The sequence below is a fragment of the Galleria mellonella genome, unplaced genomic scaffold, assembly GCF_026898425.1.
Source record: "Galleria mellonella isolate WM207_F2 unplaced genomic scaffold, CSIRO_AGI_GalMel_v1 utg571, whole genome shotgun sequence".
Taxonomy (NCBI): Eukaryota; Metazoa; Arthropoda; class Insecta; order Lepidoptera; family Pyralidae; genus Galleria; species Galleria mellonella.
In genome coordinates, this window is record NW_026442121.1 from 769,366 (window position 1) to 794,795 (window position 25,430).

General features: G+C 37.2%; 2 protein-coding genes across 2 annotated transcripts in view; both read right to left on the reverse strand.

Moving 5' to 3' along the window:
- The window catches only part of LOC113511504 (dystrophin-like), a 375,962-nt gene that overhangs the window by 321,449 nt on the left and 29,083 nt on the right, over positions 1-25,430 (reverse strand). The window lies entirely within an intron of this gene.
- Positions 15,109-22,697, reverse strand: LOC116413799 (uncharacterized). The gene is made up of 2 exons (XM_031914641.2): positions 17,103-22,697; positions 15,109-16,588 (listed from the first exon to the last, which is right to left on the reverse strand). Exons 1-2 carry the CDS (start codon positions 17,302-17,304, stop codon positions 15,843-15,845), a joined length of 948 nt encoding a protein of 315 aa, XP_031770501.2. The 5' UTR covers positions 17,305-22,697; the 3' UTR covers positions 15,109-15,842.

Here is a 25,430-nt window from a genome sequence, read left to right on the forward strand (position 1 = left end):
AGGGGGAAGAGATTGTTAGTAATGGGGACGTTAGTCCCCATCTCTATCAATATACCTTATCAGCGCTGTAGCAATTAAATTGCTGCAGCACATGCTGAGTGATGGCCACGTTGGCAATGACAAATTTAAAGTTTTTTTTCTATTCATAATTTATATAACTTTTGTTGTTGTTGGCAATAAATAAAAATAATAAAAACAAATGTTTTCTTTCTTTCTTATCAGGTCGACCTTCACGCGGTTCCTCCTGGAAACCATCATGATTAATGTATCGTTGAATTCGTCTCGATAGGCTAACTGACCTGCCTTTTCATTCTCGCCAATCATCTCACGCTGATGCCCCGCCAGCGTATACCGATAGCGCAAGCGGGGTTACCATTCCATTATCATCCATAAAAAAACCAAACATATTATAAATGTAAAAGTAGCTTTTTTATTACATCTAAGAACTATAACGTATAAACTAATTGACAGGCTACTATATCCGGGGGGAAGGACGAAGAGTTTGTTAATAATGAAGATTAGTAGCCTCATTGCTAGCAATACAGCTTTTATTTGTAGTTAGGTCGACCTCCTCGCGATTTCCCCTGGAAAATTTCGTGTTCTATTTCAAGTGAATTCAGAGAGAGCGATTATCTGACTTTCCTTTTATTTTCACCTATCATCCCTCACTGGTACCTTGCCAGCGTATACCGCTAGCGCAGGCGGGGTTAACATTCCATTATCATCCATTAAAAAAAATCAATTTCCCGATCACGCGGAAGAAGTCACGGTAAAAATAACAGTATATTATACAAGGCCATATAAAATTCAATACATTTTTACGATCTCGGGCCGTCCCTCGGAGCCGAACGAATGTCGAACTCCTCAAGAATTCGAAATCTTCAGGCAAATCGAGTTTTATCTGCCGTCGGACAAACAGCGGCGCGGTCAATATTTGAATCACGTAGTTACTAGGAGCATTACCATAATTCATATTTATCAGGAGAACCTTTGTTTTCTTTGGAAAACGATTTAATTTATATTATATCATCTATTGCAGATTCAGAGTACGTATTCTTTAAATACGCTACTACTGTTTTAAATGCGAAAGTTCTAAAGGATGTTTGTTTTGTATATTTTTTTAAATTAAAATTCCGCAGGAATGGCAACGCATTCACGGGGGGGGGGGGGGGGTTATTATGGGTGAAACAGTATACTCTGTTATGTTCACAGTACTGCTCATGTCTATAGGTGACGGTTATCACTTTCCATCAGGTGGGCCGTCAGCTTGTTTGCCATTCTAAATTGCATAAAAAAAAAATTCAAATGACAAGTTTTATATCAAAATTGTATTCAATGGTATACCTATTCGACTCGACAGAAGATTATTAAATTTTTTTTATAATTGACATAAATATAAAAGGACAGATTATACTCATTGTGAGGTCATGTAGAGAGGGTGACTCCGGTAAGTCCGCGCAGGTGCATGTTGTAGTATGCGGACACCTTCACGCTCCATTTGTGTCATCACGTGTCAGCTATTTATGAACACACCCTATATATATATATAAATGCAGGGCAAATAGTAGACTACGTACGAGATAAATTGAAATTGTTTTATGAAACTTAAAATAGCAAATGCTTAGAACACAGCTGATCGGCGAGAAGAAGAAAGGTATTGTTAGTCTTTATTGCTAATAGGGTTTGGTAATATATAGCAATTTCTATATATTTTATTTGCAACATCTATACACTAATCCAATAACGAATATGTTAAAAGTCTGTTAACCAAATAATAATATATTAGAAAATAGATATTCAAGCGATATGAGCGACATCAAAATGGGTGATTACCTTTCATCCGCCCAGAAGAACCCAATATGTAGATATCGGATTAGTATCCATATTACCCACGCCTAATTGCTAGCAATTGGGGGGAAAGGGATTGTTAGTAATGGAGACTGAGAATCCTATTGCTAGCAATATACCCAACCAGGTCGACCTCCTCGCGGTTCTCCCTGGAAATTATCATGGTTAATTCCTGATGAATTCATCATTATGGGCTAACTGGCCTGTTTTCATTCTCATCTATCACCCTTCACTGGTGCTCCGCCGGTGTATTCCGATAGCGCGGGTGGGGTTACCATTCCATTATCATCCATTAAAAAAAATATACGGCCCCATGGTATTACCACGCCTTACCATTCTTGAAAACTAATGTGGTATTCCTCCACGAAGTAAACGTTAAGAGTAACACTTGAAAGTAATTTATCGTAATAGTGCGAGGGTTGGACCTTCGAATGGTGATATTTAAGGTTTCCACGCACGTCAGTAGGTAGGTGAGGTGCCTACTACTACGAGTAGCACTGGCGGCTGTGGGGTGGATAAAAAACGCGGGGTGCGACTTGATATAATAGAGTTCGTAAGAAACAGACACGCTGCTTGTGACAAAATAGCTTGTATTATATAAATAAAATTAAAGGTGAATAATAAATGGAAAAGATTGAAACCAAGATTTTAGATTTGAAACATGAGTCTGGTTACATCTTGGTATAGAATTTAACTACAAACTTTTATGAAAAATTATATTTAATATTTACTTTAGTTTACAAATTAAAAGTACCCGTAACCGGCGAGCGTGTATGACAAGATTGATGAATGTGGAAGAAGCGAAAGAGGTTTGTTTGAATCGAAGCATTTGGCGTTCCATTGTTTCTGCCTACCCTAATGGGAGACAGGCGTGACAGATATGTATGTATGTATGTATTTAGTTTATAACATAAATATAATCATGTTTGATAAAAAAAAGAATTATTAGTGTTCTGTTACATAAAATGTGTCAGAAAATAATATGTAAGAAAAGTAATCTTATATTCTAGATTAATTTTTCTTTTTTCTATATTGAGTTCATTGGGCCAAAGCTTTATCTTTACAATTCTGATAATGCATACAAGGTAAGCTATAACTAGAAATTATAACCAATCTGAAATTAAATTTTTAATTAAGGTTTTAATTTTATACTTTTCCAAAATAACTGTGTGAGCATATGGTGGATTTAATTTGAGGGGATCAAAATTTATTTTCATATTTTCAATATGAATTTCATATACGAATATCTAGACTAGTAGCAGCGTGCTGGACCGGGTCGTTGAATTCCCTAAAACATGGTTGAATGCTATGATGGCAGGCTCATCCGTCACACTCGTGAACGGATATTTTTTTTAATGTATGATAATGGAATGATAACCCCACCTGCGCTAACGGTATACGCTGGCGGGGCACCAGTGATGGATGATAGATGAGGATAAAGCAGGTCAGTTAGCCTATCGTGACGAATTCAACAAGAATTGTTCACGATGGTTTCCAGGAGGAACCACGTGGAGGTCGACCTAATAGGGCATATTGATAGCAATGGGACTGTCAAACTCCTGCCCCCCCCCCCCCTTAACGGGTACTGTTTGTGGGAACTAATCTGCTCATATCTACTTGTTTATTTTCCGTTGAACAATACATACAAATATAACTCAATGCGCAATGCTAAATATAGTCACGGTACCTATTCGTATGTAAAATTATCTTGTACATAATATGGTTTTTCTCAGCAGATAACAACATTCCGAACACAAATGTAAAATCACAAAAAAGTGATAATTTAAAAGACCTTGTAAACAAAACAATTTTAATAAAATTTATTTTTTATTCTATACTATACTATTCTAATCTTAATAAACCAAATAGAACGCGTACAATGCTAAACAAAGCGTCAAGGCCGTAACATCCGCACCGCGAACAACCGAACTCATTTATACAGAAGTCAATATAATTTTAATACGGATCCAGTCGTAATCCTTCCGAGGCACCCCCAGGTACTATTATCGCTCAGGTATCTCCCCCCGCGCCCTCCACGCCGCCGCACACCCCCGCCGCGCGCTCTTCACTAACAATAGTGCGGCACGATTATGGCAATATTCGCGTCCCCTCGCGCGCAGGGTTGCCATTTCAATATACGAACAGTTCTGACAAAACTTGTGGGGCATTTCATAAAAAGTCCGGACATTTCACTGATAAAATACTACTAATAACTGTCATGGTATTTGAATGTTTGTTACATATTTATATATAAATGTCTGAATAAATGTAATAGGAGCTACACATGGTTATGTTTCTGTTTGAATGGTGGCATATAATAACGAAATTACAGGGTAATAGAGACAATAGGATAAGTTCCTAAAGACGACTTTAAGAACAGCAATGTATGGGTTCTGTGATGTTCGTAGTACTGTACATATATACTGAAACAGTGTACATGTGTAATGAAACAGTTGCCACTTTCCATCGGACGAGCCATTAGCGACGTGTTTGCAATCGTTAGTACAAAACAAAATTTAATTCTGATAAAATAATCACGTTGGACAATTTAATATCGAATCAACTCAAACAAAATTGCAAACGACAGCTATGTATGTATAGAAATTGTAAATGAAATATCAAAATTCAATAAAACACATTCAAAATTTGTCCATCTACAAAAATAACCAGACAATTTTAAAAGTTCTAAATAAAGTGGGGACTTGTCCGGAGAAATTCGAACGTACGGTAACCCTATTCGCACCTCGACCGAACTCTACATATGGAAGAAGTTTCAAATGAATAAGGTTTATTATCGCGCGGTGGTGTTGTGTAAACAATTACCTACCCACTGTATTGTATACATTTGCATTCACTGCACAGTCTAGCTCGAGCGACTCGACGGATGGTTCAATGTGGTGGTGTGGAGATTGTTTGCAAATTTGATGGTTTTATCCTAATAAAGTTAAACAGCACGAACCTCGTGTTGTTTAACTTTATTAGGATGAATCCTAACAATATTCCATAAATGATTATGATACGAATTTACATTTTATAAAACCTTTTAGAGACACGCTATCATTTACAGAGGCAAACGATAGGATCCTAATAGGATTCTTCCTAGAACAGAGGTAGGATGGACAAAGTCAGTTTCAATACAACTTAATAAAAACTTATTCAAGTTTTATACTACTGTAATTTTTTTTTACATCACAGGGGGCAAATGAGCATGCGGCTCACCTGATAGTAAGTGACTACTACCGCCCATGATCACCCACAACACCTACGGCATTGTAGGTGTGCTGCCGGCCTTTTAAAAAGAAATATGCTCTTTTCTTTAAGGTTATGTTGTCGTATCGGTTCGGAAATACTGCTGCTGGAAGTTGATTCCAAAGAATGGTTGTGCGTGGAAGAAAGTGCCTTGAAAAACGCACGGTGGAAGATCGCCACTCGTCCAGATGATTGGGATGAAATTTTAGTTTGTGGAGGGTTGTACGGTGGTGAAAATCAACAGCAGGTATCAATCCGAACAATTCCTCAGAACCTCCAAATGATACTTCCATTTTCCACAAATCAAAATATCATAGTTCTCACTAAAAATCAGCGCTGTAGCTCCTCGACTGCAGCATAACGCTGAGCGAGGACCATTTCGAGAAACATTGCGTAACACCTTCAACTCCTACATATGTTATGTTATTTTAATCTGTATAAACTTTTTTGTAAGTGAAATAATATTTACTGAATTAAAACTATTACTTATTTATTTATTTATATAAGTAATCAATCGATTAATCATTTTTTTATTTGTACCGCTATTTGACATTAGTAGACTATCTTATAGTGCGAGCAGTCGTTCCTTTTACTGTTTCATTAAGTTCTATTGAAATTTACTATAAATTTGATATTCAGGCTCGGGAAGAAAGGTTGGCTCTACTGATCGGTTCTACCGATTGCTTACAAATTGTGACATAAACAGGGGTCGCAAGCATCAGCATGCTCCCAAATGCAGATCACAAAATCAAATCCAACGATCGCGAGCTCCTTTAAAAAACATTTGGGTCCAATAAAAATTATCTGCATGCACTTCTAACTCATTTGTGTGTTGATTTGGCAACTCTGCAGACTCCAGAATAGCCCAGATTTGAATGAAGCCACAGGATGTCTTATAGTCCACAAAAGTAAGGCATAGCGATTATACTGCTGATTTTTTTTTTTTTTTTTGGTATAATTCACTTCACTGTGTGGAGCATAATGCATATACTATCTTCATACACTGTTACGTCCTACCCGGAATCTAGTGCGACTCATTGGGGAAAATTTTGCCAAAATCAACACACTTGTCCCGTGGGTTACCGAATGTAGCTATGGGTTTTAATAGCCTTTTCATTACACGACGCTTCATCATGCTTGTACCACTAGCACTTTCTGTTTAATATTTTCTTTCTATATTCTATAATATAATAATTTTTTTCATTCCATTAAATTATTTTCTTTCCATAAAATAACTAAGAAATACGATTTGTGTGCTATTTTTCTAAGCAACTTACGAACAAATCGAAAACACTACATTATTCTCTGTGGGTAATAATTTGCTACACCTGTCAAGAGTGCTACGTGTGAAAGCCTTATGGAATCCCGAAATAGAAATATTATGAGCAATAATACAGTAGGTAGCACGCGCCGCCGACTTCTGTGACGGGAGCTAAGCTGTAAATATGACACATTGCGGGGACAGGAATGCGTATTACTGCGCCCCTCCAAGCCAAACTCCAAATTTATATCTTTTTCTTATTTTTCTTCTTATATACAATACTCGCAGAACACAAAACAATTTTCTGTTAGAAGTGCAGTTTAATAAATATTATAATAAGATAGAATACACATCGGTTCCACCAATGAAACTGATTTAAAATATTCTAATTCAGGGCGCGGTATGGCATATCTTTGTAGGTCCTGGCATAGAAGCACGGGAAAGAAAGGGATGGGTACTAACTCTTTCCTTTCCCGTGGATGTCGTAAGAAGCAACTAAAGGAGGGCGAGGAATGGGCAGTAGCATTTCTTTTAAAATATCACCAAAAGCCAAACTGCGATTGCCAACCCGCCTACCAAGAATGGCAACTATTGGCAAAACCACCCTTATAGGTCTATATTCAACAGTTACCAGTCAACGGTTGAAACAAAATGGCATATCTGCATGTACGTATGTACATTTTACTCCGCAATAAATTGGATTATGGTTCCAAAAACAAAATTCCATTAAAACTAATATGAAACCAATATGCAAGTAAATCCTGATAAATGTAAAACGAATTATCAAACTCTGTTCTGAATAAGTAAAGATTTTGCGATACTTAGAAAAAAAAATACGAAATCCTCTTCCTTTCACTGACTGGAATACTATCATGTCATACTAGTGTCAGTAACAAATGTCGTCAAGACATATGAATGACTAACTAATTGTTAACCAGCGAGTTAACTACTTAAAAAAATAACAATAGGGCTTGAGAAATAGTATGTATATAGATCACATACGCGTTACATAATCGGTAACATCAAAGATCTACCTATAGGGATATAGCTGCGGCGGATGACTCCTTTAGATTCCTGTGACGTCACTATCCATAATGGCTCCTGTCGGTACCATTATACCGCGCCCAAATTGCGTTTGCAAAACAAACGCTGTATAAACGTGAGAAAATCTGTACCGCGTGTCGTCAACTTTTAGGGGCTGAACAACAGTCATTTTATTTTTGCAGGAAATAACAACATAATAGACTAAGTTAAGAAACATATGCATATATTTACAATAAGTAATCAAATTATTATTGTAAGTGTTATCCTCTTTTTCCTTTTGTAACTTGTTTGTTTGCCACCCCTTCCTTTCTTGTGGGTATCGTAAGAAACAACTAAGGGAAGGCGAGAGATGGGCAGCAGAATCCCTCTTAAAACATCTCTAAAGCCTAACTGCGGTTGCCAACCCGCCTGCCAAGCTTAGCAACTACTGGCAAAACCCCCCAAGGGGGAGACTTATGTGCAGCAGTGGACAGTTAAAGGCTGTTATGATGATGATGAACTTGTTTGCTTAAATCCCAAATAATGAACAACCTCACGACCAATTTCTGTTTAACTACTAAAAATTGCAAACAAACTGACGATGGTGAAAATTGCTAACTTCCTCCAACAGATATTAACAAAACAGAAACATTTGTTTATTTTTATACAACATAGAATGGCAAACAAGCTGACGGCCCGCCTGATGGAAAGTGATAACCGTCGCCTATAGACATGAGCAATACCATGGACATAACAGAGTATGCTGTTTCGCCCATGATACCCCCCATGCGTTGCCATTCCTGAGGACTCAGGTGTTATTCCTCTGTACTCAGTAAATTCACGCCATATCCCACCCTTCAAACCGAAACACAGCCATGCAAACACAACTGCTTCACGGTTGAAACACGAATGGGACAGAGGTACCCAAGCAATCTACTTTTGTACAAAGTCTCCCTCTGGTATTGGTGTATTTTGAGAACTGACCAGAGAGAACTAAAAAGCGCTAAAGCCTCAATCCGCCTCTTGCTTTACCCGCTTTCCAATCAACCTTCTTTTATATTAGATCCGGAGACTCTTAACTTCTCCATCTGGCACACGATCTCTCACATCATAAACGACCTTTCTCCCCAAGACCCTTCTATTTATCATTCCAATTCCGTTTCCTTCCATTTCCTTCCCTCCACATTTCTCCAGTTGCACCAGGAAATCAAGTTTGGAAGGAAATAAGGAAATCGCGATACAATATGCTATAAGCAGCTTTATATGTAACGGTAAAAGCTTTTCGGATTTGTGAAAAAAAATATATAAAAAAAGCGGTGCCAGGTGGAGTTTAAGTACACAATGACATTAAGCCGTCAAATATTACTTACGACAATAATAATAAATTTCGCTTTTTTCAAAACATCGTTTGCAACAAAATCTTTATTTCTCTTCTGTGTTTATCTGCATTTATACGAAATTTCGTGATAATTTTTATATTTGTAGTTATATTGGTAATACGTATGTCGACCAAATAGGCGACGTGCTGAAGAAGGGCCAAATTAAAAGTACCCGTAACCGACGAGCGTGTATGACAAGATTGATGAATGTGGAAGAAGCGAAAGAGGTTTGTTTGAATCGAAGCATTTGGCGTTCCATTGTTTCTGCCTACCCTAATGGGAGACAGGCGTGACAGATATGTATGTATGTATGTATGTATGTATTTGTAATAATCTTTAAGTGTTTATTTCGCTCGCAGTGTAATAGTTAAAATTATAAAAGAAACAAAATAAAAAATAATAATTTACATATTATATAGGTAGTTATTATTCTTTTGTAATGTAATCCCCGGGTTCGATCCCCGGCCAGGTCATGATGGAAAACGATCTTTTCCTGATTGTCCTGAGTCTTGGATGTTTATCTATATATGTATGTATCTATTATAAATATAGTATCGTTGAGTTAGCATCCCATAACACAAGTCTCGAACTTACTTTGGGGCTAGCTCAATCTGTGTAATATGTCAAAAAAAAAATTATAGATATTCCTCAACAATATGAGATTCCGAGTTAGATTTTTGGAATTTAATTTTTTTATATACCGTAAAAGTGGCAAGTAAACACGCAACCTGTGATGACAATAAATGGTTATTGTAGCCTATGGACGCCTGCAACACTAGAGGTGTCACGTGAGTATTGCCGACCTTGAAGGAACTTTAATACACTCTTTTTGAAGAACCCCATACCGCAATTTCTAGGAAAAACCTTGACAAGAAGCTTATTCTATGACCGAGCGTTCGCAGAAAGAAACTCTTCTGAAATCGCACTGTACGCGACCATATAGGTTCTAGCATGTGAGATTGTATTCCCTGTCGATGTCGAGTGGTGCGACGATAAAAGATGGCAGTGGGTCATTTCGAGCAATTCCTCAGAGCAGTTGATTGAAAAAAATCTACTGCTGTAAAATCAGAAGCCAGTAGTTTATCACACGATGCCACATCTGGTCAAATAACGTTTAAAGAAAATATTTTATTTTATGGTTCCTTATTTAGAAATTATTCCCTTAACTACCAGTCTAAAAGTGGAAAAACTAGTATCTGTCACAAATATAGATTAATGACATAAGTAGCCAAAGTAAAAGTGTATACATTTCCAATAATAAAAGTTACAGAACAACACACGATCAGCGGGAAATCACTGAACTTTTCGCGGCATTAACCCAGTGACGTCACGCTAATGGCGCCCGCGGGAGGCAACATGGCGGCGCGTCACGTGACAGACATTTACCGCGGCGCCGGTACGTATAGGTACATAATGACAATAACAATACAAAAAGGTCACGTTTACCGGGCTAATGCCAAAGTTTTGATTTCTTCAACGAAAGTTCGGCCTCATTCGGTTCGTTTCACATTGAAAGGTGGACATTACCGCCACATCGTTCCTAATAATGGCTGTTAAACTTTGATAAATCCATCAATGAAGAATTTATAGTGCATTCATTATAAATTATTACATTAAAATGTAAAAAAGTATTTACCAAATCACGCATCATAACCGATGTACGCTATAAATAGTTAAAAACAATTTTTTTTCAAGAATGCCTTAAAAATATTATGATACTTAAAGCTTAAACTTTAATCGACTACGAGATATAAATGTTCTTTCGATTCATCATAGCATTGCAACATATTGGAACTCATGCCACAATCTAACAGGAAGTCGCCCTACACTGTGTTTACCTAGATGGACACTTTACTTCCGCTTCGGTTATCAGTTTGAACTAACAGCCTGCTCATTGTCATTTCAACTTGCTTACCTCTAAAATGATGGTACCCATAATGATGTTTCCTTTTCATGTGATTACTTATATACAAATAAACAACCCGTGTATCAATGTATCTATCCATCTATATCTAAGTACCGCCACCTCACAAACCACGCCTTTAAACACTGCCTGCAAGTATTTACGAAAATTAGGTCGAAGCTTTTAGTTAAATAAAACCGTAAGTTTTTCGTTTATGAGCACTTATTATTGTGAGATTTCTCAAGTAATAAAAGTTACGGGCTTTTATATTCACAAACATTACCGAGAGCCTTCAAAATATAAAAAATGTAATGAATTAATATTTGAGAGGTTTCTGATGGAGTGGTGAAATTAACCAATTAAATAACTGGGAACAAAATAACAAAAAAAATTGAAAGCACAATTTATACTCGTAAACAACGTTGGACATTCAAGTTTTATTTGCAATTTTTATTTATAAGTCATTTCTAAATTTTTCTTTATGCAACTTGGAATGGCAAACAAGCTGACGGCCCTGATGGAAAGTGGTAACCGTTGCCTATAGACATGAGCAGTACCATGGACATAACAGTATACTGTTTCGCCTATAATACCCCCCATGCATTGACATTCTTGAGGACTCAGGTGTTATTCCTTTGTACCCTGTAAATTCATTGCCATATCCCACAGCTATGCAAACACAACTGCTTCACAATAGAAACACGAATGGGACAGAGGTGCCCAAACAAACGACTTTTGTACCAAGTCTCCCTCTGGATAAAATAGTATAATACGAAGTCGCTGCTTCACCGTCTACTACTGAACCATGGAACGGATTTTGATACAGTTTCATTGACATTTAAATTGTTTCTTTTTAAGTCTTTACAATTTGTACTCGTACGAAACCGAGACAGGTCGCTTGTACAAATATAAAAGACGTTATGTGATCATGGCCACAAAAAAAAGAAACAAATTAAGAATCTATTTTTGAAAGACATTAAAAAATATTTTACTCCCCTGAAAGTACTCTTTTTAAGTCGATTAAAAATATAATCGAACGGAGCAATCTCTTATTTTTTGGAGTTGGTAAAAATAAAGAATATGATCGCAGTCTCCGTACCGGCACAAATTGTTTCCGCACGATAATAGCACTCGTGTCATCAAGTGCCCACGAGCCGGCGCTCCCCCAAAAATCCTTAAATAACAACCGCATTTGAATTATCCCTTCGAGACGACACATACGAGGGTCATCCTTAGCGTACTTTTTGTCCGCCAAAATACTGCTACGTATACATACAAGCAACTCTTAATACGCGATTTTGAGGGAAAAAGGACTTTTAGTACCTAACAGGGTCTAAGATCCCCATTGCTAACAGTGTACCCTGTCAGGTTAACCTCCACGTGGTTCCCCCTGGAAACCATCTTGGTTAATTCTTGAGGAATTCATCATGATAGGCTAACTGACCTACTTTGATCCCCATCTATCATCCATCACTGATGCCCCGCCTATAATCACTAATAAAAAACTGATCTGTCTGCATCCTCTCCCATCATCTTACACTGGCACCCTGGCAATATATAGCAATACCATTATAATTAAATTTATAAATTACATTATAAATATTTTTTTGTTTATACAACTTAGAACGGCAAACAAGCTGATGGCTCACCTGATGGAACCGTAACCGTCGCCTATAGACTAAAAATCGCCTATAAAATTAAAAAAGAACACCAAGTTTCTAAATTCTATAATCCATCTTCCTTGTATGCTAAGATCTCCGATGTACAGAATAAGTGTTCAATAAAGATACCGAAAATTAATTTGAATATTTAGAGGTTTAGGCTGCGCTTCCATCTGGAAACCCTGTACCATAGACAAACTTTATTTACTGACAGTCGCTAAAAACCATTCATCTATTGGTCAAAATAGACATGAATCCGTAGAGTCTCCAGCTAGCATAACATGGACTTTGCCCTCCGCGGACATTCTATTGACAATTTGTTGGTCTTTCTTGATATTTAATTAATTCACCGAACTCTTTACAAGACGTTATGGGCTTCATAATTTTCACGAATCGAAGTAAGGAGCTTACATACAGTTCTACGATTTCGATAATTAAAGTCAATAATTACTTTCACGATTTATTAACCGTCAATCAAATAGGAGTTTGAATGGAAAGTTATTTTGGGGGCCAACACCGTACCTATCTGTCGCACGGCATGAAGGGAGTTCGACTTTCATAAACTTTTTACATTCATCATAATTAACGTAGTAATGCCGGCCACGGGTTCATTGTTGCCACGCTAGCCCCACGGGTGTCTTCATTATTACATATTTTATATACCACAGTTCCGTGGCCACCTCGAAGATAAGGTGAAGCTGGCATCCAAAAAACTCGGTGTGCTCAATAGAGCGAAGCATTACTTCACGCCGGATCAGCGATTAATGCTTTACAAATCGCAAATCCGGCCCCATATGGAGTATTGCTGTCACTTATGTGCGGGAGCACCTAGATACCAGCTTGAACCCTTCGACTCAGTGCAACGACGAGCTATGAGAATTGTCGATGATCCCATGCTTGCAAGCGGTATCGAACCCTTAAGTCTTAGGAGAGATTTTGCCTCACTCTGCGTGTTCTACCGCTTATACAACGGATTGTGCTCAGAGGAATTATTCAATATGATGCCTACGGCCACTTTCTATCATCGTACGGCTCGCCATCGGCAGGGAGTTCACCCTCATACCTTACAGCCTAAATGGTCGCGTACAACGCGGTTTCAGAGATGCTTTCTCCCACGAACACTCAGGTTATGGAATGAGCTCCCTGCCGAGGTTTTCCCGAGAGACTACAGCATGGGGTTCTTCAAAAGGGGGGTAAAGAGGTTTCTTCAGGGTCGGCAACGCGCGCGTAATATCTCTGGTATTGCAGGCGTTCATAGGCTACGGTAACCGCTTACCATCAGGTGGGCCGTATGCTTGTTTGCCACCTCAGTGGTATAAAAAAAAAAAAAAAAAAAAATACCAGAAGGAGACTTTGTTCAAAAGTCGATTGCTTGGGTACCTCTGTCCCATTCGTGTTTCAACCGTAAAACAGTTGTCTGCATGACTGTGTTTCGCTTTGAAGGGTGGGATATTATGGCGTGAATTTACAGGGTACAGAAGAATAACACCTGAGTCCTCAGGAATGGCAACGCATGGGGGGTATCATGGGCGAAACAGTATACTCTGTTATGTCCATGGTACGGCTCATGTCTATAGGCGACAGTTACCACTTTCCATCAGTTGGGCAGTCAACTTGTTTGCCATTCTAAGTTGTATAAAAAAAGGATATTACGTCACAGTATTATATAAAATATAAATATCATACACATAAATATATTTGTTTATTTGTCGATGACTTCGCGCTCGGATTAACGCCACCTAATGGATAGCGACGGCACGAGCAAACATGAAAAACGCTTACACGGTAGATCTATAATACACCATCAACTTCAAAATACCAAGGGGAATTTGTCCTGGAACACCTCTGAGCCTCTACGCAAGCCCCCATGGTTAACGTCCAGTAAAATCACCACGATGGACTAACTTGTTGGTAATGGGGTCTAACAGACTCATAACTAGCAATATTACCCTATCAGGTCAACCTCCACATAGGTCTCTGTGAAAATTATCGTAGTTAATTCTTATTGAATTTGCTATGATGGCCAAACATATCTGCGTCCATCCTCACCTACCATCTCTCACTGGTGCTCTCCTAGCGTGTTCCGATAGCGTACGTAGGACTACAATTCCATTTTGGGGAGGAAAGGGATTGTTAGTAATGGAGACTGAGAATCCCATTGCTAGCAATATATCCAACTAGGTCGACCTCCTTGCGGTTCGCCCTGGAAACTATCATGGTTAATTCCTGATGAATTCATCATGATGGGCTAACTGGCCTGTTTTCATTCTCATCTATCACCCTTCACTGGTGCTCCGCCAGCGTATCCCGTCAGCGCAGGCGGGGTTACCATACCATTTTCACCAATAAAAAAAAATTTGATCCATTAAAAGATTTCATCCTCTCCTATTATCTCTCATTGGACCCGCGAGCTTATTCCAAAAGATAGATTTTCATCTCTAAAGACTACACTCTAGAAGTTCACTCCAGCAATGATTACGTGCACTCCTTCGTGCGAATGTATGTATGTATGTATTTGCACGACGTAAGGTCTTAGTGTTCGTTGAGTAGGGTTTTGTTCGAGGTTCCCTTCTCTCACCCGCTGGTGTGCTGATATGCTTTGTTCCCCTTCTCACCGCCCTAAGTCTTATGTTTGAATATTAATGACATTATAATGTATTTTTCCTCCCCCCCCCCCCTTCCACTCGAAAACTTACATAAATTTACATGAATTAATATCAAAATTCTAATGAAAATTCAAGTTCAACTAAACGTTATTAACGTAACTATTAATAACAACCTCCGTGGCGCAATGGTGGACATATCGATTTGTGTAAATGAGGTACTGGGTTCGATCACATTTTGTTCAATTTAGGAAACGGATGTCTCGAAATATAGGTAACAGAAAAGGTATCATTATATAGTAAAAATTATAATTATATACATAATAATCTAACAATTTTATGTAAAACTAGCCAACAATACAGTAAAAATGTACGTACAGTAAAAATATGTGATTTTATTAACCGACTTCAAAAAAATGAGGTTCTCAATTCGGTTGTATTTTCTTATGTTTGTTACCTGATAATTCCGTCAGTTGTAATCTGATTTAAAAAAATATTTTTTATTTAAAAAAATAAACTTATAGATTGGTCCCGTAGACATTTTACCAAAATCGGTCCAGAAGGTTAATTTTTAAATTTAAATAACTTCTTTTGTGGCAACGCAAATGAAGTCTTTTTTTGGAATATAATTTAATAACGCTTATAAAACGATAAATTTAACCCTTAATAATATTATAAATGTGAAAGTGAGTTTGTTTGTTACCTTATAATACCTTAACAGCTTAACCAATCACTATGAAATATAAAATTGATATACACATACTATATGGAATACAGAAAGCTTTGACTTGAATTTTGAATTGAAAGCTAGACTGCTTTTTATCTCGGTCACGCAGACGAAGTCGCAGGTAAAAGCTAGTAATATGAAATTAAAATAAAATCTAAACCGGCAAAGCTTATTATGACTAGGCAAATCTATTCTATTTCGCTTTTGGGCATAAAAATCGGATCTGAATTGGCTTCCGAGACTTCGGAGTCATAGCTTTGCATCGAGTCACGTGATAATGATTCCGTTAGATAAGAACTAGATTTCCGGATATGCGGAGACGGCGTAGCATGACCGTAGCTCGAAGAGTGGTGCACTTGCGATGCGGCATTCGTGACCATATTCTTTGTTCTTTTGATATTTTGCAAAAGATTTAGAACGCCACTTTGGAATTGTAACGTTTGATCGTCGTCTAGAAACGCCAACGACGGCAGGAGGCTTTTAAAAAAGTTTAAATGGCGAATTTCATGTTCGTTTACATCATCGACATGATTCGATTTGTAACGTACTCTGTCGTCATTTCTTCGTGCATATTTCACACCTTGATACATATTTTTATTTTCTAATAAGTGTTTCGATCCGTGCTTTTTAACTTCAATTCTTCGGATCCGTTTTAAATTGCGGATCGTTGATTTACCGTACTTTCTCGGTATACTCTCGTTTGGTCCTTCACTCCCAGCTTCTTCATTTTGGCTCTCCCCGTCTGATTCTCGTTGTTCGGATTTGTGCATTTCACTAACATCCTCATCATCTTCCTTTACGTGAACTACTTTCTTTAGAAACAACAATTGTTTGTGATAAATATAAGGTCTAGAAGAGGGTCGCTTCGTAGTTTCGTGTAATGTCTTCAGCCAAGCATCTCTGGTTTGCGACCATTTTCTTGTAACAATTTTACCTACAATCATAATAGTTCTTGTTACAAACGACCAATTTTTATGGAACTAAAATATAATTCAAAATAAATTGATTTATGAAAAGTGATAACAAGTTTATATTAAGTATTTAATTTATTATTATTTAAATTTCTAGAAAATTCACATCTCCCCTCTTAAGGAGAGGAGATGGCAAACTAACCCCCGGCAGAAGCACAGTCGACCGGGGTTCAGGGCCCCAAGGCGAGAAACCGGCGTACAATGCGGGCAGAATCTAAGAGCACCGCTTTCTGCATCTTTCCCGGGAGTGAGCCGCCTCGGAATCCCAACCGTCTGAGATGTTGTTCCAGACTGGTTGGGATAAGACCGTTTACCGACATAACGATTGGAATGATTTCGGTGGATGTCACCCCCACATTTCGGTCACCTCGTGAGCCAGGTCGAGATATTTTCTCTTTATTATTATTTATATTATTATTTTTATTTATGTTCATTTATAGTAAACTTTAGTACTTAAACAAACACAACACGACTTACTGAATTCCAATTGTTCACCGTCCGTCATTTGATCAAACCTGTCGTAGAGTACGGTGCATATTTCTCTCCAAGCGGTTAGCTTTAAGTTTTTATCTTTATAACTATCCATCGTATAGTCCCATAAGCATGGTCTCTCTTTAACTAAATTTATTAACAGTGGTTTGTCTAAACACTTCACTATATCTGCAAACGACGCAGCCATATTGCAACGTTTCGTACGAGCCACTAAATAAAACGTGTCCGTTGAGAAACGCGTTCCGCGCACCCCGCGCACTCCCCTCCGTTACCTGACAGCCTGTAAAAAACCGGATCGTGAGAATTCATTCAACCCGGAGCGGTGCGAAAGCGGGACCCGCGCCGCGGCGACCATAACGAACCGTTTTGCTTCGATGAACAGTTATATAGGTACGATCGAAGAATATTACGCGAGGGAGTACTATTTCCGATTTACTTTGCTACTGCATATACGTAGGTATCTACTTAATAATACCTGATACGTACCTAAGTAAAATTAACCAATTTGATTCATTTTAGCATTTCACTGTTTTTACAAGAAACTTTGCCATTTCTAATCAAAAATATAAATATGTGCCAAAAAAGAATTTGTAAGTAAACAGTACCTAACTTATGTACAATCAGTATTTTATTTAAACATAAATCCAAACTAAAACGTAATAAATTATTATACGACCGATATGGGAAGTATATTACTCCTTCTTTCCTTTTATTTACTAAAATACTCGTATTTATCAATTTAGTTTAAAATTGTGGTGATTACTTTTAATTAAATTCATTCGTGTTTCAACCGTGAAGCAGTTGTGTTTGCATGGCTGTGTTTCGGTTTGAAGAGTGGGATGTGGCGTGAATTTACTGGGTACAGAGAAATAACATCTGAGTCCTCAGGAATGGCAACGCATGGGTGGTATCACGGGCGAAACAGTATACTCTGTTATGTCCATGGTATTGCTCATGTCTATAGGCGACGGTTACCACTTTCCATAAGGTGGGCCGTCAGCTTGTTTGCCATTCTAAGTTGTATAAAAAAAAATAAAAAAAATCAAATTATAATCGTTTAACATAAAAAACCGTCTAATTGAAAGAATGTTTTTTGCAGACATTAGAATAAAACACCATGCCTATCGTGCTGAACACAAAAAGAAAAAAGATTCACATACTCGTAGAGAATCTATGAGTACACCCGATAGCTACCACGCTATTGTACTTCTCAATACTGAGTATTATGGAAAAATGTATACATTTAACAATAAGAGCCAACGTACGATCACGTACGTACGAGTACAATGTACCTGAATACGTTACTATTTTTATCATCCCGGAATTATGAAAAGGTTACCTTGAAAATATTGCTTTTAGACAAGGCCGCCATTTTACATTGATATATTTAAATTTATTGTTGAGTACGCAATATGTATTTTCTCTAGTTAGTTACAGTGACTATTTTTTTTTGATCCGTATTTGTATTATAATTAAACACGTAAGAAAGATCTGATACGTAAACTATGAAAAGATGAATGCCCAGACAATGTTTTGTAAGGCAATAAGTTTTCAACCTATTTCAATAAGATGGAAATTCTCAATTCAGTTGTATTTTTTTTTTATGTTTGTTACTTCGTAACTCCGTCAGTTGTAAACCATTTTGGAAACTTCTTTTATCTAAAACAATATACTTACAGACAGACATGAACATCTAGAATTTTTTACAAAATCGGTTTAGTATTAAAATCAATGACTGATGAATCAGTTAGTCATAATTGAAGTCTGTTTCTTTATGGAACACTATTAATTATATAAAATCTATTATACAATATTAATAGTCCAGAAACGGAGTTTTTGGAGATCTGGTTCTAAACAATTAAAGGTTTGATTTCAAAATTGAACAGACTGATTCCTCATCTTAAAGTCATGTTCATTATTATGTATTAATTTAGTTTCTAATCTCCAAAACGGCGAGACTTTGGAGTCGTCGTTCATTAGTAAATTAATATAAAGTTGGTATACCAACCCTAGTATTATAAGGTTGGTATATTTTTATGCAAAAGGCAAACATTATGATATTAGAGATAGAAATTAGAGCTTTAGGGTCGATCCTTATTACAATTGAACTAGCTTTTACCTACGGCTTCGCCCGCGTGACTTCACTTTCACTGACTAGGATAAAAAGTAGCCTACATAATTTTCCATCCCATACCTACTATATACGTGTATATGAAATTTTATCATTTTTGGTAAAACCGTTAAGACACTAAAAAATAATAAACAAACTGCCTTTTACATTTATAATATTAGTTAGGATTATGAATGAATTCTAGTTAAAGATATATCTTCACCAATCCTGGATGTTATAATAATACAAACGGTTAAGGGCAAACTTGTTGCTACCGAGTTTGGCGCAGATAATCCGCAAAGATCCGCGCCTCCGCAGATTTGCAGATTTGCCTCCCAAAGGCGACGGATGTACGACGCATTCATCTTTAATAAATAGGATTGTGGCATTAAAACTCACAATATTCCAAAATAAATATAGAACAATGAATGGCAAAGTATACTAGTACTTACAATATGAAAAATATATTAATAAAGTCATTCGGTAAACAATTGCTTTTAACATTACATTACTTTTTTTTTATACAACTTAGAATGGCAAATAAGCTGACGGCCCACCTGATGGAAAGTGCTAACCGTCGCCTATAGACATGAGCAGTACCATGGATATAACAGAGTATACTGTTTCGCCCATGATACACCCCATGCGTTGCCACTCCTGAGGATTCAGATGTTATTCCTCTGTACCCAGTAAATTCACGCCATATCCCACCCTTCAAACCGAAACACAGCCATGCAAACACAACTGCTTCACGGTTGAAACACAAATGGGACAGAGGTACCCAAGCAATCGACTTTTGTACAAAGTCTCCCTCTGTTACTTTGAAGCCCTTAAAACCATTATGAACTGGCGGTAATATCACATAATAATAATAATCCCCTATCTCTTGCATTGAAACTACTCAATGATATTTTGAGCCAGTATCCGCAATTGGATGTATTTGCCTCCAACTTGCTAGAGTTTCGTCGAGTGACCACAGAGTATTTGTGTTCAGATGTTTTTTGTTTCAGTTAAATCTTTTTATATTATTTTTTGCTTAATATTTTTATGTAATATTCCTTTTTATATGTTATTGTACTCATGCTTTCATAGGTGAGCGTATTGGAAGACTGTAAGGCTCACCCAGTGGACGTAATAAATAAATAAATAAGGATATGTAATTTGTACGCTCCTTATGGCAGTCTATGGGGGAGGCCTAAGTCCAGCAGTGGACGGATAATGGCTGAAATGATGAATGAAATTGTACAATGACAAATTAGTATTATGGACATAGATTTATTAAGTAATCGGTTATTAGCAACCTTGAGGAATATCTTGACTAAAGTTCTGAGTTAGTTTTACATTGCTGTTTTTCAGTGGGTGGGTGTTTTCTGTAAATGTTAAATGTTATTGTAGGAAGCTGTAGGTATATTATTGTCATTGTACATCTTATATATTGTTCATTAATTAGGACTGCTTATAAATTAAATAAATAAATAATACGCGCACAATTGAGAAAATTCCTTTTGATGTAGCTAAAAATGCAACTTCGTCTACGTGACATAGATAAAAGTACTCGGTATGTTTCATGACAACTGGTAGACCGATACGACAAGGTAATAAATAAACAAACACACTGTCATATTCATAACTAGTTGCATCCCGCAGCTTTGCCCGCGTGAATCAGTAATTATTTAGTGTATTTAGATAGGATATAACCTATCCGTCTACCAAATATCCTTCAAACCCATTTTACCAGAGGGAGACTTTGTACAAAAAATTGTCGATTGCTTGGGTACCTCTGTCCCATTCGTGTTTCAATCGTAAAGCAGTTGTGTTTCGGCTTGAAGGGAAAAAAAATCCGTTCAGTAGTTTTTGCGTAAAATAATAACAAACATCTATCCATCCATCCATCCATTCATCCATCCATTCACCATTACAAACCTATGTATTTATTGTATTAATAGGATATTAGTAGGAACGATTTTTTGCCTTCAATTTTGTACGTATAGATTTTAAAAATAGGTAACTTATAGATGGCGTATCAAGATAAAATATACATGGGATTTTAAGTTAGACTATAGGAACATAGATAGATAGATACTCTTTATCATTTCCTCTACAAGATTAAAATAATTAACTTATTATAGATACAAACAATCACAAGAAATGACCACAGTGAGAGAACATAACTAGAAAAAAAATACATTTAACTCGATGTTATGATGTTTTTGCAAAATACTGGAACAAACTTATAATCAAACAAAAGTTACTGTTTTGGCTTCACTTGCTGTTAAGATCCCTGATACCAATTTTCTTAAATGCCTTCAATGAACAGACATTGTCTAAATACAGTTTTATTATGTCAGTTAGAAAGTTGGAATACTATTTTATAAGTACACTAATAATATAGATTTCATCATGCAGTCACAATATACGAGGTTTGTCCGGAAAGTACGTATAAAAGTTTTTTAAAAATTTTATTTTACAATTATTCAGGTAAATCAATTTTATCCCCTTCAAAGTACTCCCCCTGTGACATAATGCACTTGTGCCAACGCCGTTTCCACTGTGAGAAGGCTCCTTGAAAGTCCTCTGGTTGTAGGTTTCTCAGCTGCCCCGTCGTAGCTTTTTTTATCTCATTTATGTCCCCCAAATGCCGCCCCCGAAGTACCAATTTGGTTTTTGGGAACAAGAAGAAGTCACACGGGGCCAACAACAGTCCTCACAGCAAGCAACTCTTCGTGATTTTTGATCCGGGGACAAAAGCTTGGGAACGATCTTGGCGCAAATTTTTTTCATTTGAAGTTCGTTTCTTAGAATTTCGTGGACCACGGTTTTGCCCAAATTAAGCTCTTCAGCCACCTGTCTGACCGTTAAACGACGGTCCCCATTAACACAAGTTCGAATTCTTTCCACGTTTTCGTCGGAATGTGAAGTGGAAGGACGTCCTGAACGTGGGTCATCTTGAACGCTTTCTCGGCCCTCTCTGAATCTTTTTAGCCACTTGTGGACGGTTGGTTCCTTCACAGCATCATCCCCATAAACTGTTCTGAGATCGGCAAAAATTTCACGGCCATTCTTGCCGAGTTTCGAGAGAAACTTGATTACGACGCGCTGCTCTTCAACGGAAGCGGGCTCCATGCCGACGGGGTTTCGTTAAGAGGTAACTTCACAGATGGCGTGACAAGCCAGTTCGCACCGCACGGCGGTCAGACCAGAACTGAAGCATTGTTAGGGACATAAGGAAGGGGTCCTGCGCTTACCTGGCCTCCCCACTCCTCTTTCTCGCATTCCAGAACACTTTTATACGAACTTTCCGGACAGACCTCGTACACTGGGTAAACAACATTTGCCGTGCACCGACAGTACAGACGGACAGAGCAAAGCATTCAAACTGTATGTCCTGTGGGCCGGTCGACTTAATGAATCCGCGTGTTGTCGTCGACCGGCTACAAGTACGAACATAAATCCGACAAGCGCGCGTAATCAGTGCGCGCGGCCCGTGAACGGTGCGGTCATCCGGCCGCCCGGCCGTCCGGCCGTCCGGCCCGCTGCCCGCCCGCCCAGCCGCGCCGCCCAACATTACGATATATATTTACATGATGCCCAAAACAGTAGTTTTCCTGTATGTATGTATATATTTACACTAACGAATGGCCCCAGCTTTGCACAAGTTTTTTTAATAAACTAATATAGTCCATAGAGAATAGAAGAGGCAAAATGCTGGACCATCTTATATGACATGACGGTTTTCTAAAGAGCATAATAGAGTGAAAAATAGAGGGCAAAAGAGGAAGACCGAAGAATAACTACATGCGACAGATAAAAGAAACACTAGGTGTCATGTTGTATAGGGAGGTCAAGGATATGGCCCGGGATAGAGCTGGCCGTAAGAAGATGCATGAATTAGTTGCACCGACAAGAGGAAACTTTTAAAAGAAGAGCCCATGTTACTCGCTGACATAACTATTTATAGATATAATTTTTTTTTAATTGATTCATTAGTTAACTTCTAAATGCCTAAACAAATTTTGATGTATGGAGTATCATTAGAACATCCTTACTTCATTCCGAGTGACACTAGTCTATATTTATTTAAACACTTACTTTTATTTTTTATTTACCATACAAAATGCACTCCTTTTAGTTAATACTCGCATTATAGTATAAAAAACAAAAATATCAGAAAACTACCTATCGTGGATTTTTGCTTCTTATTTGTTTATGTATAATGCTTTAAAGAGAGTGTATTAAAACTACTGTAATTAACATCAAATGAGCCGTATGTCTGTTTGTTAATATTGTAGTACAAAATAATAAAGCTTCGCATAAGTATTATGGCCGTATTAGATTTATCGTAGTTATAGTACTGTTCATATCAATAGATGACAGATTTCTATCAAATGGACCACCAGCTTGACCACCACCTTGAGCACCACCAGATTCCAATCTAAGCAAAAAACAATTTTTTATTTAAAATAAATAATAAAATCCTGATTGTACTAGTCAACAAACAAAAACCACATGGCAAAGTAGTGATAGACTCACAAACAGATAAGAAACAGAACTTGAAACTTGTATTACCCCTTTCTAGAGATAGTAATCAAATAAACGTTAGTCATTCCCCCAAAGTGGGACTTCGGACATTCAGCAAGAAATTGAAAAATTATACACGTGTGTGTGTGAAATGATTCATACAATTAAACTGTGGTGCGCAGGTGCAATAAGCCATGAATATTTCACGGGGATTTAATACGAGCAGAGGGCGGTTGCCTCGCCAACCATAAATTATATTTTAGAACACCTGAAATGAATATTCGGCGGGCGGTGCAACCCTCATCATGAAACTATAGACTGGAGATCAGCATCCATTCGGAAGGAAAAACTCAATTCAGGACTTTTAAATGTTGCAGTATAAAAACAAAGTAAAGTAAAAATGTATTTATTATCAAAGTATGTTTGTAAAAGAACAAAGTTTAACACTGATTCCTACACTAGTCTGAGCCTGTCCTGTCCTGTAGAAAACGAGATAAACTTTAAAAACGTAAGTCATCGAAACTAACATTTGTAAATGTAAAAATGAATTATGTAAAGTTTTAACAGCTTAACTAATCTTAAAAAAAAATACACATAAATGCGTTTAGAATGGTAAAGTTCTTACGCTGTTAAATACGCATTTCCATAGAAAAGTTACACACAACAGTGTCCTGGATATGTGTGTTGATGACATAAATCACATATTTAAGAAGTCTTCGATTCTGAATCTTGAGTTGTTATTAATTTGTGACTTTACCTTTACAATGTACGAGTATAAAATAATTCTATGTACAGAAACGGTCTCGGTTATTAATATATTAATATATCATTAATATATTCGTCTATATTGTAATAGACCTTTCCAGAGAGATTATTTTTTTACAACAGCTTTAAAACATCTTTCAAGTACGTCCATCATAGATTTTGGTATTTTCTTTATATAAAATCTTAAACAATTTCCTAAGAATTACCCACCTTTTTTAGTTTACAAACTGGCAACAAGAATTTGTCGTTATGGCATAAGTTTTTATTATTATAGTCACTTACTTGGGTAAGAGATTCTAAGTCTTTCCTTACATACATTATGTTTTCATAAATATTGTATATTATATGTGTACAACACTCAAATTATTTTAAGCTTCATTAAATGCCACCCACCGCTAAATACTAGTACATGAAATTCACATAAAATATGCCAGATTAATTATAAAGGGGAATTTAACAGATTGTAATTTTCACTTTATAACTTGGTTCAATAAAAACATTAGTAAACAACCGAGTGTTATCGTGCATACACATAACCGTGCATTAATGACTTAGTTAACTCAGCACAATAACCGCTAATCATCAATCAATTCCCCCTTTTTGTGTTACAAACATATCTCGCACATTGTTGCTTCAAATTACTGTTTACGACAATGGAGGCTAGGTGTTGGCTCGAGCGCGAACCACACCGGAATCGAACTGTGTCCCCTCGAGATCACGACCCCTGCTACTGACGGTTGAACGCGTGGGGTGGCGTTCACAGTCGTCTTCCACTAATGAAACAGCTGCCCTTGACAATGTAAAAACGAATCTATTGAGAGAATCGTTATCGCTAGCTAGTCCGTGAGATAGAATGAGATAACGGCGTGCGCTGTCTTGTTTCTTCCCATCTGAACGCTGACCGAAGCGATTCTAATAAT